Genomic DNA, 13,900 nt, shown 5'->3' with positions numbered 1-13,900 from the left:
GGCCCCATTTACACTGGCAGCCAAAGACTAAGGCCCCATTTACACTGGCAGCCAAATCCAGCCTGAATCAGATCTGAGCCACATCCAGATTGGAATCTGATTTGTCCAAATGAGTCATGTGACCATTTAAACCAATCGGATTTCAATCTTGATGTGGAACAGATCTGATTCAGGCTAGATTTGTCTGCCAGTGTAAATCAGGCCTAACTGTTCAGGAGAGGAGAAAAACTTTTGTTTTCTTTTTATCCAAAATGAGTTAATAGCAAAGGCATACTAGAGCATGTCTGAAATAAATGTCAGAGCTGAAATCGACATGCAAATATGAAATAAATGCTTAAACATGTAGCTATAGGTGTAATGTTAGAGTCCACAGAAGTGAACCTTTCAAGCCTGTTTTCTCAACTCGCTGTTTCTCTGCAAGACATTTACTCTATAAGCCATATCTCCAAAACTGGTGGGTCAAACTGAACAACCAATATGTCAATTTGAAGCTATGATTCCCTGCTTTCATATTACACGACAAAATAAAAAATAAAATAAAAATAAAATCCAATGACTTCGCCTCGGTCAGAAACGTCACATCTGTGTTGTGAATGTTCTCCATGCTGTCTAAATGGCGGCCTCTGGTGGACGGTTCCCATTGTTTGCATCCCCACTAATGAGACACATGTGTTTGCCATCACACCACTTAACTCATTAGCCAATCACAGTCCGGGTGTGTCCCTATATAAGCAGCAACTCTCTCCACAGCCTTCACTCAGACCACGTGCAGCTCTCGACTACTACCTTCAACGCCAACCCAAGAACCCATGCGTGCTTGAACTATGTAAGACTTTGTTCTGTCTTGATCGTATTGTAGTTCGGCCAGGGGCGGCCTTATGGATCGGGAGGCCCCTTTCAAGGCCAAATATGAGGCCCCCATAGGCGTTTTCTAGAGCAAGGATTGGCCTCATTTTAGCTCGCTAGCATTAACGCTAATAATATAGCATCCAAGATGGAAGCTAAGACTGGAGCCGCGTCGTAGAGAAACACATTCTGATCCGGTGGCACCCATGAAGCACCACCACTTCCATCCACCAGGTGGCACTCATATTCAACAGCCTCATATTCTCTTAACGTCTCCTCATTTAAAACACTGTGTGATCTGTCTGTGTCTCTGTCTGTGTCTCTACCTCTATCTCTCTGTGTCTCTCTCTCTGTGTCTCTACCTCTCTCTCTCTGTGTCTCTACCTCTCTCTCTCTATCTCACACTCTCCTCTCTCTCTCCCCCTCTCTCTCTCTCTCTCACACACACACACTCTACTCTCTCTCTCTCTCTCTCTCTCTCTCTCTCTCTCTCTCTCTCTCTCTCTCTCTCTCTCTATCTCACACTCTCCTCTCTCTCTCCCTATCTCTCTCTATTTCTCTCTCTCCCCCCCCTCTCTCTCTCTCTCTCTCTGTGTCTCTACCTCTCTCTCTCTCTCTCTCACACACACACACACACACACACACACACACACACACACACACACACACACACACACACACTCTCCTCCCTCTCTCTCTCTCTCTCTGTGTCTCTACCTCTCTCTCTCTCTTTCTCTCTCTCTCTCACACACTCTCCTCTCTCTCTCCCTCTCTGTCTCTATCTCTCTCTCTCGCTGTCTATGTCTCTCTCTTTACCTCTCCTCCATCACCCCATCTCTCTCCCTCTCTCACCCCCTCTCTCCGAGTCCCCCCCCTCTCTCTCTCCCCCTCTCTCTCTCTCTCTCTCTGTGCACCTATATGGGACGTGTCGCTATAATGCAACATGACCTTGGGGTGCTGTGAGTGACCTCAGCTGTACCGTTTAGTTTAAAGCTGATCTATTGCACACCAGACGAGAGGACAACTAAATGGTTCATATCAGTAGACAACTTGCATCGGGTGCCAAGAAGACGCACAGCCTACGGTAGACTATAGCCTACATGCACGGTTGGATGAGGATAGAGAATGGCATTCAATCCTTTTCATATCAAAGCCCATTATTCATTCAGCCTTTGAGTCCACGGACCAATCGGACCACGCACCATTTGGTGAGATTTAGCCTCTCAGACCAAAAACGTACAACATTTTGTCGTCATTGGATAAGATTGTGTCCACAATTCCATGTCGTATTGATGTTGGTACCATTAGGAGAGAGAACAGGCAAACGTTGATCAAAATAGCAAATTCTTCTAACTCTTGAGAGCGTAAAATGTTACGCTCTCAAGAGTTAAAGATCTAATAAGGGTCCATTTGGTTTCCAACTCTCCATCATTTAGCTGCATGGGGACCACCTGGAACCCCCTCAAGGACCACTGGTGGTCCCCGGACCACATGGGGACCACCTGGAACCCCCTGAAGGACCACTGGTGGTCCCCGGACCACAGGTTGAGAACCACTGGTGTAGCCTACTGTATGCATACCGTATGAGTGTCAAAAGGTATAATAATGGCTGGGTTTCCCGAACGCATTTAGTGTAAGACTTGTAGTGCCGCACATGCTCAGATGCCCTCTAGGCCGCACACAGAAGCCTGTGAACATAGACGTTCCGTGCATAGATGTGCCACACAATGGTAGGCCTGAGGCCTACCATTGCGTGGCACATCTATGCAATTTATAGTCTATAAAAGTCATGTTACTTACAAGTCCTGCCTGTTTGCGAGCCTGCTGGAGTTCCTTGATGAAGCTCTGCAACTCTGTGCCCTCGATATATCCATTACCTGTCAATCACAAAGAAAGATATATCCGTCACCTGTCAGTCACAAATAAAGATATACCCATCACCTGTCGATCACAAATAAAGATATACCCATCACCTGTCAATCACAACGAAAGATATATTATACCCATCACCTGTCAGTCACAAATAAAGATATATTATGTCCATCACCTGTCAGTCACAAATAAAGATATATTATGTCCAAGTCCATCACCTGTCAGTCACAAAGAAAGTTGACAGCTTCTCAGGTCATAATAATCACCCAACCACAAACATAGAGGGGCTATATTTATGAACAACAGTCCACTGAACAGCCATGTAGTGCATTAGTTATGGTTCCATGCGCTGCACAAGGTGCCCTTTTTCCACTTGAGCACCTGCCCCTCTAAATGTCTGCATGTGCACGCCACTGTTCACCTGCCCCTCTAAATGTCTGCATGTGCACGCTACTGTTCACCTGCCCCTCTAAATGTCTGTGCACGCCACTGTTCACCTGCCCCTCTAAATGTCTGCATGTGCACGCTACTGTTCACCTGCCCCTCTAAATGTCTGTGCACGCTACTGTTCACCTCCCCCTCTAAATGTCTGCATGTGCACGCCACTGTTCACCTGCCCCTCTAAATGTCTGCATGTGTACGCCACAGTTCACCTGCCCCTCTAAATGTCTGTGCACGCCACTGTTCACCTGCCCCTCTAAATGTCTGCATGTGCACGCTACTGTTCACCTGCCCCTCTAAATGTCTGTGCACGCTACTGTTCACCTGCCCCTCTAAATGTCTGCATGTGCACGCCACTGTTCACCTGCCCCTCTAAATGTCTGCATGTGCACGCCACTGTTCACCTGCCCCTCTAAATGTCTGTGCACGCCACTGTTCACCTGCCCCTCTAAATGTCTGTGCACGCCACTGTTCACCTGCCCCTCTAAATGTCTGCATGTGCACGCTACTGTTCACCTGCCCCTCTAAATGTCTGCATGTGCACGCCACTGTTCACCTGCCCCTCTAAATGTCTGTGCACGCCACTGTTCACCTGCCCCTCTAAATGTCTGCATGTGCACGCCACTGTTCACCTGCCACTCTAAATGTCTGCATGTGCACGCCACTGTTCACCTGCCCCTCTAAATGTCTGCATGTGCACGCCACTGTTCACCTGCCCCTCTAAATGTCTGCATGTGCACGCCACTGTTCACCTGCCCCTCTAAATGTCTGCATGTGCACGCCACTGTTCACCTGCCCCTCTAAATGTCTGCATGTGCACGCTACTGTTCACCTGCCCCTCTAAATGTCTGCATGTGCACGCTACTGTTCACCTGCCCCTCTAAATGTCTGTGCACGCCACTGTTCACCTGCCCCTCTAAATGTCTGTGCACGCCACTGTTCACCTGCCCCTCTAAATGTCTGCATGTGCACGCTACTGTTCACCTGCCCCTCTAAATGTCTGCATGTGCACGCCACTGTTCACCTGCCCCTCTAAATGTCTGCATGTGCACGCCACTGTTCACCTGCCCCTCTAAATGTCTGTGCACGCCACTGTTCACCTGCCCCTCTAAATGTCTGTGCACGCCACTGTTCACCTGCCCCTCTAAATGTCTGTGCACGCCACTGTTCACCTGCCCCTCTAAATGTCTGCATGTGCACGCCACTGTTCACCTGCCCCTCTAAATGTCTGTGCACGCCACTGTTCACCTGCCCCTCTGAATGTCTGCATGTGCACGCCACTGTTCACCTGCCCCTCTAAATTTCTGCATGTGCACGCCACTGTTCACCTGCCCCTCTAAATGTCTGTGCACGCCACTGTTCACCTGCCCCTCTAAATGTCTGTGCACGCCACTGTTCACCTGCCCCTCTAAATGTCTGTGCACGCCACTGTTCACCTGCCCCTCTAAATGTCTGTGCACGCCACTGTTCACCTGCCCCTCTAAATGTCTGCATGTGCACGCCACTGTTCACCTGCCCCTCTAAATGTCTGTGCACGCCACTGTTCACCTGCCCCTCTGAATGTCTGCATGTGCACGCCACTGTTCACCTGCCCCTCTAAATTTCTGCATGTGCACGCCACTGTTCACCTGCCCCTCTAAATGTCTGTGCACGCCACTGTTCACCTGCCCCTCTAAATGTCTGCATGTGCACGCCACTGTTCACCTGCCCCTCTAAATGTCTGCATGTGCACGCCACTGTTCACCTGCCCCTCTAAATGTCTGCATGTGCACGCCACTGTTCACCTGCCACTCTAAATGTCTGTGCACGCCACTGTTCACCTGCCCCTCTAAATGTCTGTGCACGCCACTGGGGTTAAATAATAATAGCCTTAACCACCGAAACAAGGGATTGACACGCAATTATATCAACCCCCTAAAGCAAACAATTCACACACAATACCATATGCAGCATGAAGAAAACACACACACACACACACACACACACACACACACACACACACACACACACACACACACACACACACACAAACGCACAGTGAAGGAGGGTGATCTCGGTCTCTGGCTGGCTGGCATGAGTGTGAGAGAGGATTGTTCTTTTTAAAATAACAATAATTCTACATTCATTCAAACTGAAGTGAGACTGGGGACGGAGTGAGTCTGAGAGAGAGATGGGTGCGTTAGACTGGGGACGGAGTGAGTCTGAGAGAGAGAGAGATGGGTGCGTTAGACTGGGGACGGAGTGAGTCTGAGAGAGAGATGGGTGCGTTAGACTGGGGACGGAGTGAGTCTGAGAGAGAGAGATGGGTGCGTTAGACTGGGGACGGAGTGAGTCTGAGAGAGAGAGATGGGTGCGTTAGACTGGGGACGGAGTGAGTCTGAGAGAGAGAGATGGGTGCGTTAGACTGGGGACGGAGTGAGTCTGAGAGAGAGAGATGGGTGCGTTAGACTGGGGACGGAGTGAGTCTGAGAGAGAGAGATGGGTGCGTTAGACTGGGGACGGAGTGAGTCTGAGAGAGAGAGATGGGTGCGTTAGACTGGGGACGGAGTGAGTCTGAGAGAGAGATGGGTGCGTTAGACTGGGGACGGACGACGGAGTGAGTCTGAGAGAGAGAGATGGGTGCGTTCGTTAGACTGGGGACGGAGTGAGTCTGGGAGAGAGATGGGGACGGAGTGAGTCTGAGAGAGAGATGGGTGCATTATTTATAATGATCGTTACAATGTCCATGATGTGAAAGAACATTTGTCCAGAAGTAGAATGACATTATGTTCTATTTATGGGCAATCAATCTATTGTAATTGGTTTTATTTTGATGTGCGTGGTGCCACCATGCACGTACATCCACGTACATCATTATGCCACCACCACGGTGGTAGTGTCATAATTCAACATCATTGTTGAATGGCACACTGACTATCATGCAAATAAAAACACGGCACTTGTCAAAAAGGTTGAGCTACACTTTCGGCAACCTACACCGGCAGCCCTGCACGCGTCGCATAGCTTAGTTGAGATGATCAGGTCCGTCCGTGCGAAATCAGACTGGCACAGCATGGCACACTGGTCTGGCGCACAGAACGCAGCGCATTATGTCTCCAAAAACAAAACAAAAACACACAGCTATTGGTGCCAGCCTGCAGGACAGGATACGCTGTAGCAGCACTCCCAACCAAGCTATACACGGATCGTGCGATGCGTGCGTGTGTGCGTGCGTGGTCCATGCATGTATGTGTATGTATTTACCGTCGTTGTCATAGTGGTGAAAGATGTCCAGGAACTGCGTCGCGGAGATCTCCACTCCCTGCAGCAGAGAGTTGTAAGCCATGCTGTCAGCAGGCGGCACTGGAGGATCCACGGGTTGACTGGCCTCGGTACCCAGGCTGAGAGGTCAGGTGTACGGATCCAAAACACTGACCGACTCAGTCTGAGAGTCACTGACTGACTGGCTGATTGACTGGCTGGCTGGCTGGCTGGCTGACTGACTGGCTGGCTGGCTGACTGGTTGGCTGGCTGGCTGACTGACTGGCTGACTGACTGACTGACTGGCTGGCTGGCTGGCTGGCTGACTGACTGGCTGACTGACTGACTGGCTGACTGGTTGGCTGGCTGACTGACTGACTGACTGACTGACTGACTGACTGACTGACTGGCTGGCTGGCTGGCTGGCTGGCTGGCTGACTGACTGGCTGGCTGACTGACTGGCTGCGCAACCGGTGTGTAGATGGATGGATGGATGGAGCGGAGCGCACCGATGGCGATGATGTAACCGATGTGATGATGTGTGTGTGTCGCAGAGCTCAGTGGAATAGGTGCTCCTCTCTCATCCCTCCACGCTTATATACGCCCCTCTCTCTCTCTCTCTCTGTCTCTGCCTCTCTCTCTCTGCCTCTCTCTCTCTCTCTCTCTCTCTCTCTCTCTCTCTCTCTCTCTCTCTCTGCCTCTCTCTGTCTCTGTCTCTCTCTCTCTCTCTCTCTCTCTCTCTCGCTCTCTCTCTCTCTCTGCCTCTCTCTCTCTGCCTCTCTCTCTCTCTCTCTCTCTCTCTCTCTCTCTCTCTGCCTCTCTCTGTCTCTCTCTCTCTCTCTCTCTCTCTCTCTCTCTCTCTCTCTCTCTCTCTCTCTCTCTCTCTCTGCCTCTCTCTGCCTCTCTCTCTCTCTCTCTCTCTCTCTGCCTCTCTCTGTCTCTGTCTCTCTGTCTCTGTCTCTGTCTCTGTCTCTCTCTCTCTCTCTCTCTCTCCCTCTCTCTGCCTCTCTCTCTCTCTCTCTCTCTCTCTGCCTCTCTCTGTCTCTGTCTCTCTGTCTCTGTCTCTCTCTCTCTCTCTCTGCCTCTCTCTCTCTCTCTCTCTCTCTCTCAATTCAATTCAATTCAATTCAATTCAATTCAATTCAATTCAATTCAATTCAATAGCTTTATTGGCATGAATGTAGTAACTATTGCCAAAGCATACAATGCAGCAAAAAATAAAATAAATACAAATATAACAGAAAACAATATCAAACATACAAATAGAACATTAACTTACACAATACAATATGCAAATGATCAAAATGTACTCTCTCTCTCTCTCTCTGCGCTCCCTCTCTCTGCCTGTGTGCACCCGTCGAATTGGCTGCTGTGTGTGTGTGTTTGTGTGTGCGTGTGCGTGTGCGTGTGCGTGTGCGTGTGCGTGTGCGTGTGCGCGCGTGCGCGCGTGTGTGTGTGTGTGTGTGTGTGTGTGTGTGCGTGTGTGTGTGTGCATATTGAGTATAGACTAATAAGCCTACTCTATACTACCTTTATAGGCCAGTGGTTCCCAAACTGTGGACCGGGGACCCCCAGGGGTCCTTGAGGGAGTTCCAGGGGGTCTGGGGACCCCCAGGGGTCCTTGAGGGAGTTCCAGGGGGTCCCCAAATGATAGTTTGGAACGAAATGGACCCTTATGGGTCCATTTGGGTTAAAAAAATAACATAGAGTTTACAATATAAATTGGGGGTCCCAGAGATAGAAATTCCATTGGTCTGTAGACCGTCCTCTCCCTACCTCTCCCTCTCCCTCTCCCTCTCCCTCTCCCTCTCCCTCTCCCTCTCCCTCTCCCTCTCTCTCCCTCTCCCTCTCCCTCTCCCTCTCCCTCTCCCTCTCCCTCTCTCTCTCCCTCTCCCTCTCCCTCTCCCTCCCTCTCCCTCTCCCTCTCTCTCCCTCTCTCTCTCTCTCTCTCCCTCCTCTCCCTCTCCCTCTCCCTCCTCTCCCAGGCAGGTCGAACAGGTCAGTGAGTGAGGTCACCACCAGTGGTGCACGCAACGCTCCCCTGTGGTGCCGCTGAAGGGCATTAGCGTGCTGACAGGCAGGTCTGGGTGACTGTACAACTTAGTGTCCTTACGGTGCCGTGTGTAAGCACTCGCACGCCGCACCATCTTACGTACAGCCTGCCATGTGGCAGTGGTGCAACAACTTCAAGTATAGCCTGTGTACCCACTGTAAAAGTATTTCATTCAAAATATGCCTACAGTTAAGGGTATATACTGTATATATAGGCCTGTTAATTGCAATCTACAATTGAAGCATTTAGCAGATACCGTTATAATCCAGCGAGATTACACAGAGAGCAATGTAAACACAATTAGCCTTGGTCAAACGCATAGAGGCAGGCAGGGTGGTGAACTTGTGCCACGACGAGTAATCTAGGATCATGCTTCTAGGAAAGTAATCCATCCAATCCTGCGTGTGTGGGAGTTATCTCTCTCCTGATTGGATAACATTGGCATCCTGTTACTGGAGAGCTGGACAGACGAGGAGACTCCTGTGATACCGAACAAGCTCTCTAGTAATGAGTAGGATTAGCCTATCGGAATGCAGAGATATAACACAATGAGTAGGCCTATAGCCTATTGGAATACAGAGATAAATGTAACACAATGAGTAGGCCTATAGCCTATTGGAATGCAGAGATAAATGTAACACAATGAGTAGGCCTATAGCCTATTGGAATGCAGAGATAAATGTAACACAATGAGTAGGCCTATAGCCTATTGGAATGCAGAGATAAATGTAACACAATGAGTAGGCCTATAGCCTATTGGAATACAGAGATAAATGTAACACAATGAGTAGGCCTATAGCCTATTGGAATGCAGAGATAAATGTAACACAATGAGTAGGCCTATAGCCTATTGGAATACAGAGATAAATGTAACACAATGAGTAGGCCTATAGCCTATTGGAATGCAGAGATAAATGTAACACAATGCGTAGGCCTATAGCCTATTGGAATACAGAGATAAATGTAACACAATGAGTAGGCCTATAGCCTATTGGAATGCAGAGATAAATGTAACACAATGAGTAGGCCTATAGCCTATTGGAATACAGAGATAAATGTAACACAATGAGTAGGCCTATAGCCTATTGGAATGCAGAGATAAATGTAACACAATGAGTAGGCCTATAGCCTATTGGAATGCAGAGATAAATGTAACACAATGCGTAGGCCTATAGCCTATTGGAATACAGAGATAAATGTAACAATGCGTAGGCCTATAGCATATTGGAATACAGAGATAAATGTAACAATGCGTAGGCCTATAGCATATTGGAATACAGAGATAAATGTAACACCGCTCAAAAATGTATAACAAAGGGAAATCACTAAAGGCCTATACCTTTAATGACTTTCTATGTGCTGCTGCAGATTATATAAATATTATGTTCTTTATATTAATCTTCATATATTTGGTCCTGCACTAATGTTCATGATAAAATACTACTAACTATAACTTTGCCTTTTTTTCTTCTTTTTTTTTTTTACTATTTTGAAAATATTTTTTTAATAGTTCAACTAGACGTTTTACATGGACACGTTGTGAGATTATAGATCTGCTATTTTAACTAGTAAAACATGTTTGAACTAGTAAAACATGTTTGAACTAGTAAAACATGTTTTAACTAGTAAAACATGTAAAAAACAGTTTTACTGATGTTTAACAATAATTAGTTACAATCCTGAGAGCATATAAGATGAAAGCAAATGGACCCACTTGCGGGTCCATTTGGTTTCATCTATATGCTCTCAGGATATTCATTGTACGCTCTCCAGAGTTAACGATCAATACTGTCAGGGTCCATTTGGTTACCAACGCTCCATCATTTAGCTGTGGACCTGGGAACTCTGTCACGCTCTTCGGTCACAACGGTCAAGTCGGTCACGTCGGTCACGTCGGTCGTCGGTCACGTCGGTCGTCGGTCACGTCGGTCGTCGGTTCCCAAGGTTGAGAATACATAAAACACAGGTACTGCAGGTGGAACTACATTTTCTCTGTTACACTTGCATCATACCAGTAGTTCTGACCCCTGGTCAAGTGGACATTTATAGGGTTCATGGGGTTGCATTATGCAAGGAATACCAGACGAGTCGCCCCTTCACCAGCTCGCCCCGGGCGGCGGCGTGCAGCCGGCGGAACTGCCCCTTTACCAGCTGGCCCCGGGCGACGGCGTGCAGCCGGCGGCACTGCCAGGATTTAGAAGGATTTAGAAGACATGTGTAGAATCGTCGTCAGGTCTAAATATTGCGGTGAAATCCTTTTGCTAGTGGTTTTGCCAACTTAGCTCAGGAGCAGTGGTTGTTCACTCCAGCTATGGGACCTCAACTCACCTGCAGGTGTGTTGCCTCGTCTGCTTTTAATAAGCCATGTTGGGCTTGTTTTCTGTAGTCACAGTTTGTTTGTTTCTGGTGTTCTGTCATGGACCCAAAATTAACTTGTGTTGTTTCAAAATCTACGTAATTCATTAGTGTATTTTCTGTAGGCTTAAAGTTATCATGTTGCGAGTGCTATATTGGGCTTAGGGTTAGGTTCTAGACCTGGTTGCTTGCTTCTTTCATAAAATCTGGCAACTCAACTGCCTGTTGTGTTTCCTACTAGCATGTTTCATTCTCATCAAGACTTCAGACCATGTGGTCACTGCTGGTCTCTCTCAGTGGCAGCTAGACTTCAGACCATGTGGTCACTGCTGGTCTCTCTCAGTGGCAGCTAGACTTCAGACCATGTGGTCACTGCTGGTCTCTCTCAGTGGCAGCTAGACTTCAGACCATGTGGTCACCGCTGGTCTCTCTCAGTGGCAGCTAGACTTCAGACCATGTGGTCACTGCTGGTCTCTCTCAGTGGCAGCTAGACTTCAGACCATGTGGTCACTGCTGGTCTCTCTCAGTGGCAGCTAGACTTCAGACCATGTGGTCACCGCTGGTCTCTCTCAGTGGCAGCTAGACTTCAGACCATGTGGTCACCTCTGGTCTCTCTCAGTGGCAGCTAGACTTCAGACCATGTGGTCACTGGTCTCAGTGCATCTGCTTATCAAAGTATCCCTTAAACACTTTAGCATGTTATACTTAGGCCTCTCTGAGAGTAGCCTAAAGGTTGTTAAGCCTCACAATGTCAAACGTCTGTTGCAAAGGTTTAGGACAGAAAGGAAGCCAGCAGTCCGTAGAGGAGCTACAGTACGCTGAGGACTCCACAACAACAGGCAGGCCCTTTACTACGTCGTGACTGAAGACATCAAAGGTCAGAATTGTAATTTATTTTTGCCGAATGGATCATTTTCATTGATTGTTTGTGCCCATGTGGTCTAGCTGCTAATATGCTACGTATGGGATGGGGTGTTGGGGTGTTGCTTAATTTGTCATTTGGAACTAAGTGAGTTGAAGAAAGAAATTAGTTGTTGTTGTGCACACTGCAGTCTTCAATACTGTGCGTGTGTGTGTGTGTGTGTGTGTGTGTGTGTGTGTGTGTGTGTGTGTGTGTGTGTGTGTGTGCGCGTGTGTGCGTGCGTGCGTGTGTGTTATGGTGCTAGTAGTCTGCCTGGGACTAGCCGCAATTTGCAACTCCAGATTTGTTTTACAATGGGATGAATCTAGAATTGCAATACCCTCCATTGACTCCCCACTCATCCAATTGTGTTTGTGATCTGCTTGTCTTAAACAACGTTAAACTCACCAACATTGCAGCTGTAGTCCGAGCTTGTTTTTCATAAAAATCCCCCGTAGACAAGTGATTCTCAAGTGTTGGAGTTTGGAAGCGCTCGTTTTTATGAAGGGGTCGCGCTGCTGCCTCCTGCATTATGTGCAAATGCGAAACAGATGGCATGCAGGGCCGTTCAGTGACTTACGACAAGACGAGCGCTTCCAAACTCCAACACTTATACATAATCACTTGCACAGAATGTCTTGACAGAAAGTAGCTCATAACATGTCTATGGGGGATTTTTATGAAAAACAAGCTCGGCAGATTGAAAGAGGATAATTCAAGCTTGGACTACAGCTGCAATGTTGGTGAGTTTAACGTTGTTTAAGACAAGCAGATCACAAACGCAATTGGATGAGTGGGGAGTCAATGGAGGGTATTGCAACTCTAGATTCATCCCATTATAAAAAAATCTAGAGTTGCAAATTGCGGCTAGCCTGGGACGTCCATGTTGTTCTTGAGGGGCGCTAGGTTTAACCCATTTTGACCTGAGATCAGATTCTAAAAATGTCTTCTACATCCTGACAGTTTTCTGAAAAAGCTATGTTTCTATGTCAGTCGTTCTTCGATTTTTCAAAAATAGCAGAACTACAAGCTCGTAGCGCGCCACACGGTGGCGCGCTATGAGCTTGTAGATCTGCTATTTTTCAATAGCTAAAGCATATCATAATGCTAACACCAAAAGGGGTTCCCGCCCAAAATGGGTTTTAATGTTTGTCTGTCTTGTGAAGACAAACATTAAAAACACCATTAACATTGGACATAGTCTAATGTGTGTTTTGTCTGTCACTGAAAACCTCGGCCAATAAGGGACCACGATTCTTATAAACTGCTATTTTGTGTAAACACAAACATTGAAGACGAAGGATTCTGATTGGCCGAAATGAGATGATGATGTATATGATGACATAGGCTACAGTATGATGATAAGAGCGCCCCTCACTTTTAGGGAAAATCACACCTGTGTGAAGTGAGGCAGATGACCCCTGGCAGGTATCATTTTCCTGGGAAAAGTGACCCATGTACAGTTCAATTGAAGACATACATTTGAACATATTTAGAAAAGGCTTTCGGGGGTGAAATTCAACAGAGTGGGTGTTTTGCCACTTTTGCCAGTCAAAAATGATATCAAATTGAACCTTTGGTTTTATTGGATCTAACTATCTATCTATCTATCTATCTATCTATCTATCTATCTATCTATCTATCTATCTATCTATCTATCTATCTATCTATCTATCTATCTATCTATCTATCTATCTATCTATCTATCTATCTATCTATCTATGTTGTTATTGCTGTAATGATAACAGGTCTTATCATGTCTGACACAGTGCAGCTGTCTCTCACACCCCCCCCCCCCACCATACATTCCCTCACCCTCCTCCACCCCCCCCCCCCCCCCCCCCCCCTCCGTATCCAATCAGTCATGGGGACAGGAGGTGACACATCTATTCATCACTGTGACACCTGGACGCGCCGACGCTGGTGTCGCCACGACAGCACCAAGGCTTTGTGGTTCTACAGACACGCTGTGCTGATGGTCTGACACCAGGCAGGCGGGCGGGCGGGCGGGCAGGCGGGCGGGCGGGCGGGCGGGCATTTGGGCGGTTCGTCACCGGGCACTGCACTCCCTGTGGCGGTGTGGAACGCATGTGTCGAATTTGAAGTCGGCGGGGCGAACGGTTCTCGAGCTACGTGGATTACAGACGTACACACACACAGAGACTTGGTGCAGTTACCTTGTGTTGTTCTTG

At 47.8% G+C, this 13,900-nt stretch overlaps 1 protein-coding gene across 1 annotated transcript in view; it reads right to left on the bottom strand.

Moving 5' to 3' along the window:
• The window catches only part of calb1 (calbindin 1), a gene marked incomplete at both ends in the record, with an annotated part of 104,485 nt that overhangs the window by 85,925 nt on the left and 4,660 nt on the right, over positions 1 to 13,900 (bottom strand). Inside the window, 3 exons of the mRNA XM_079503889.1 lie at positions 2,647 to 2,723; positions 6,403 to 6,539; positions 10,533 to 10,636. Coding sequence (XP_079360015.1) covers positions 2,647 to 2,723; positions 6,403 to 6,539; positions 10,533 to 10,636 — 318 coding nt within the window. The remainder of the gene's footprint in view (positions 1 to 2,646; positions 2,724 to 6,402; positions 6,540 to 10,532; positions 10,637 to 13,900) is intronic.

This window comes from Electrona antarctica (genome assembly GCF_951216825.1).
Source record: "Electrona antarctica genome assembly, chromosome: 6".
Classification (NCBI taxonomy): domain Eukaryota; kingdom Metazoa; phylum Chordata; class Actinopteri; order Myctophiformes; family Myctophidae; genus Electrona; species Electrona antarctica.
The sequence above is the reverse complement of the archived record's forward strand: the minus strand, read 5'-3'. Positions and strand labels throughout refer to the sequence as shown.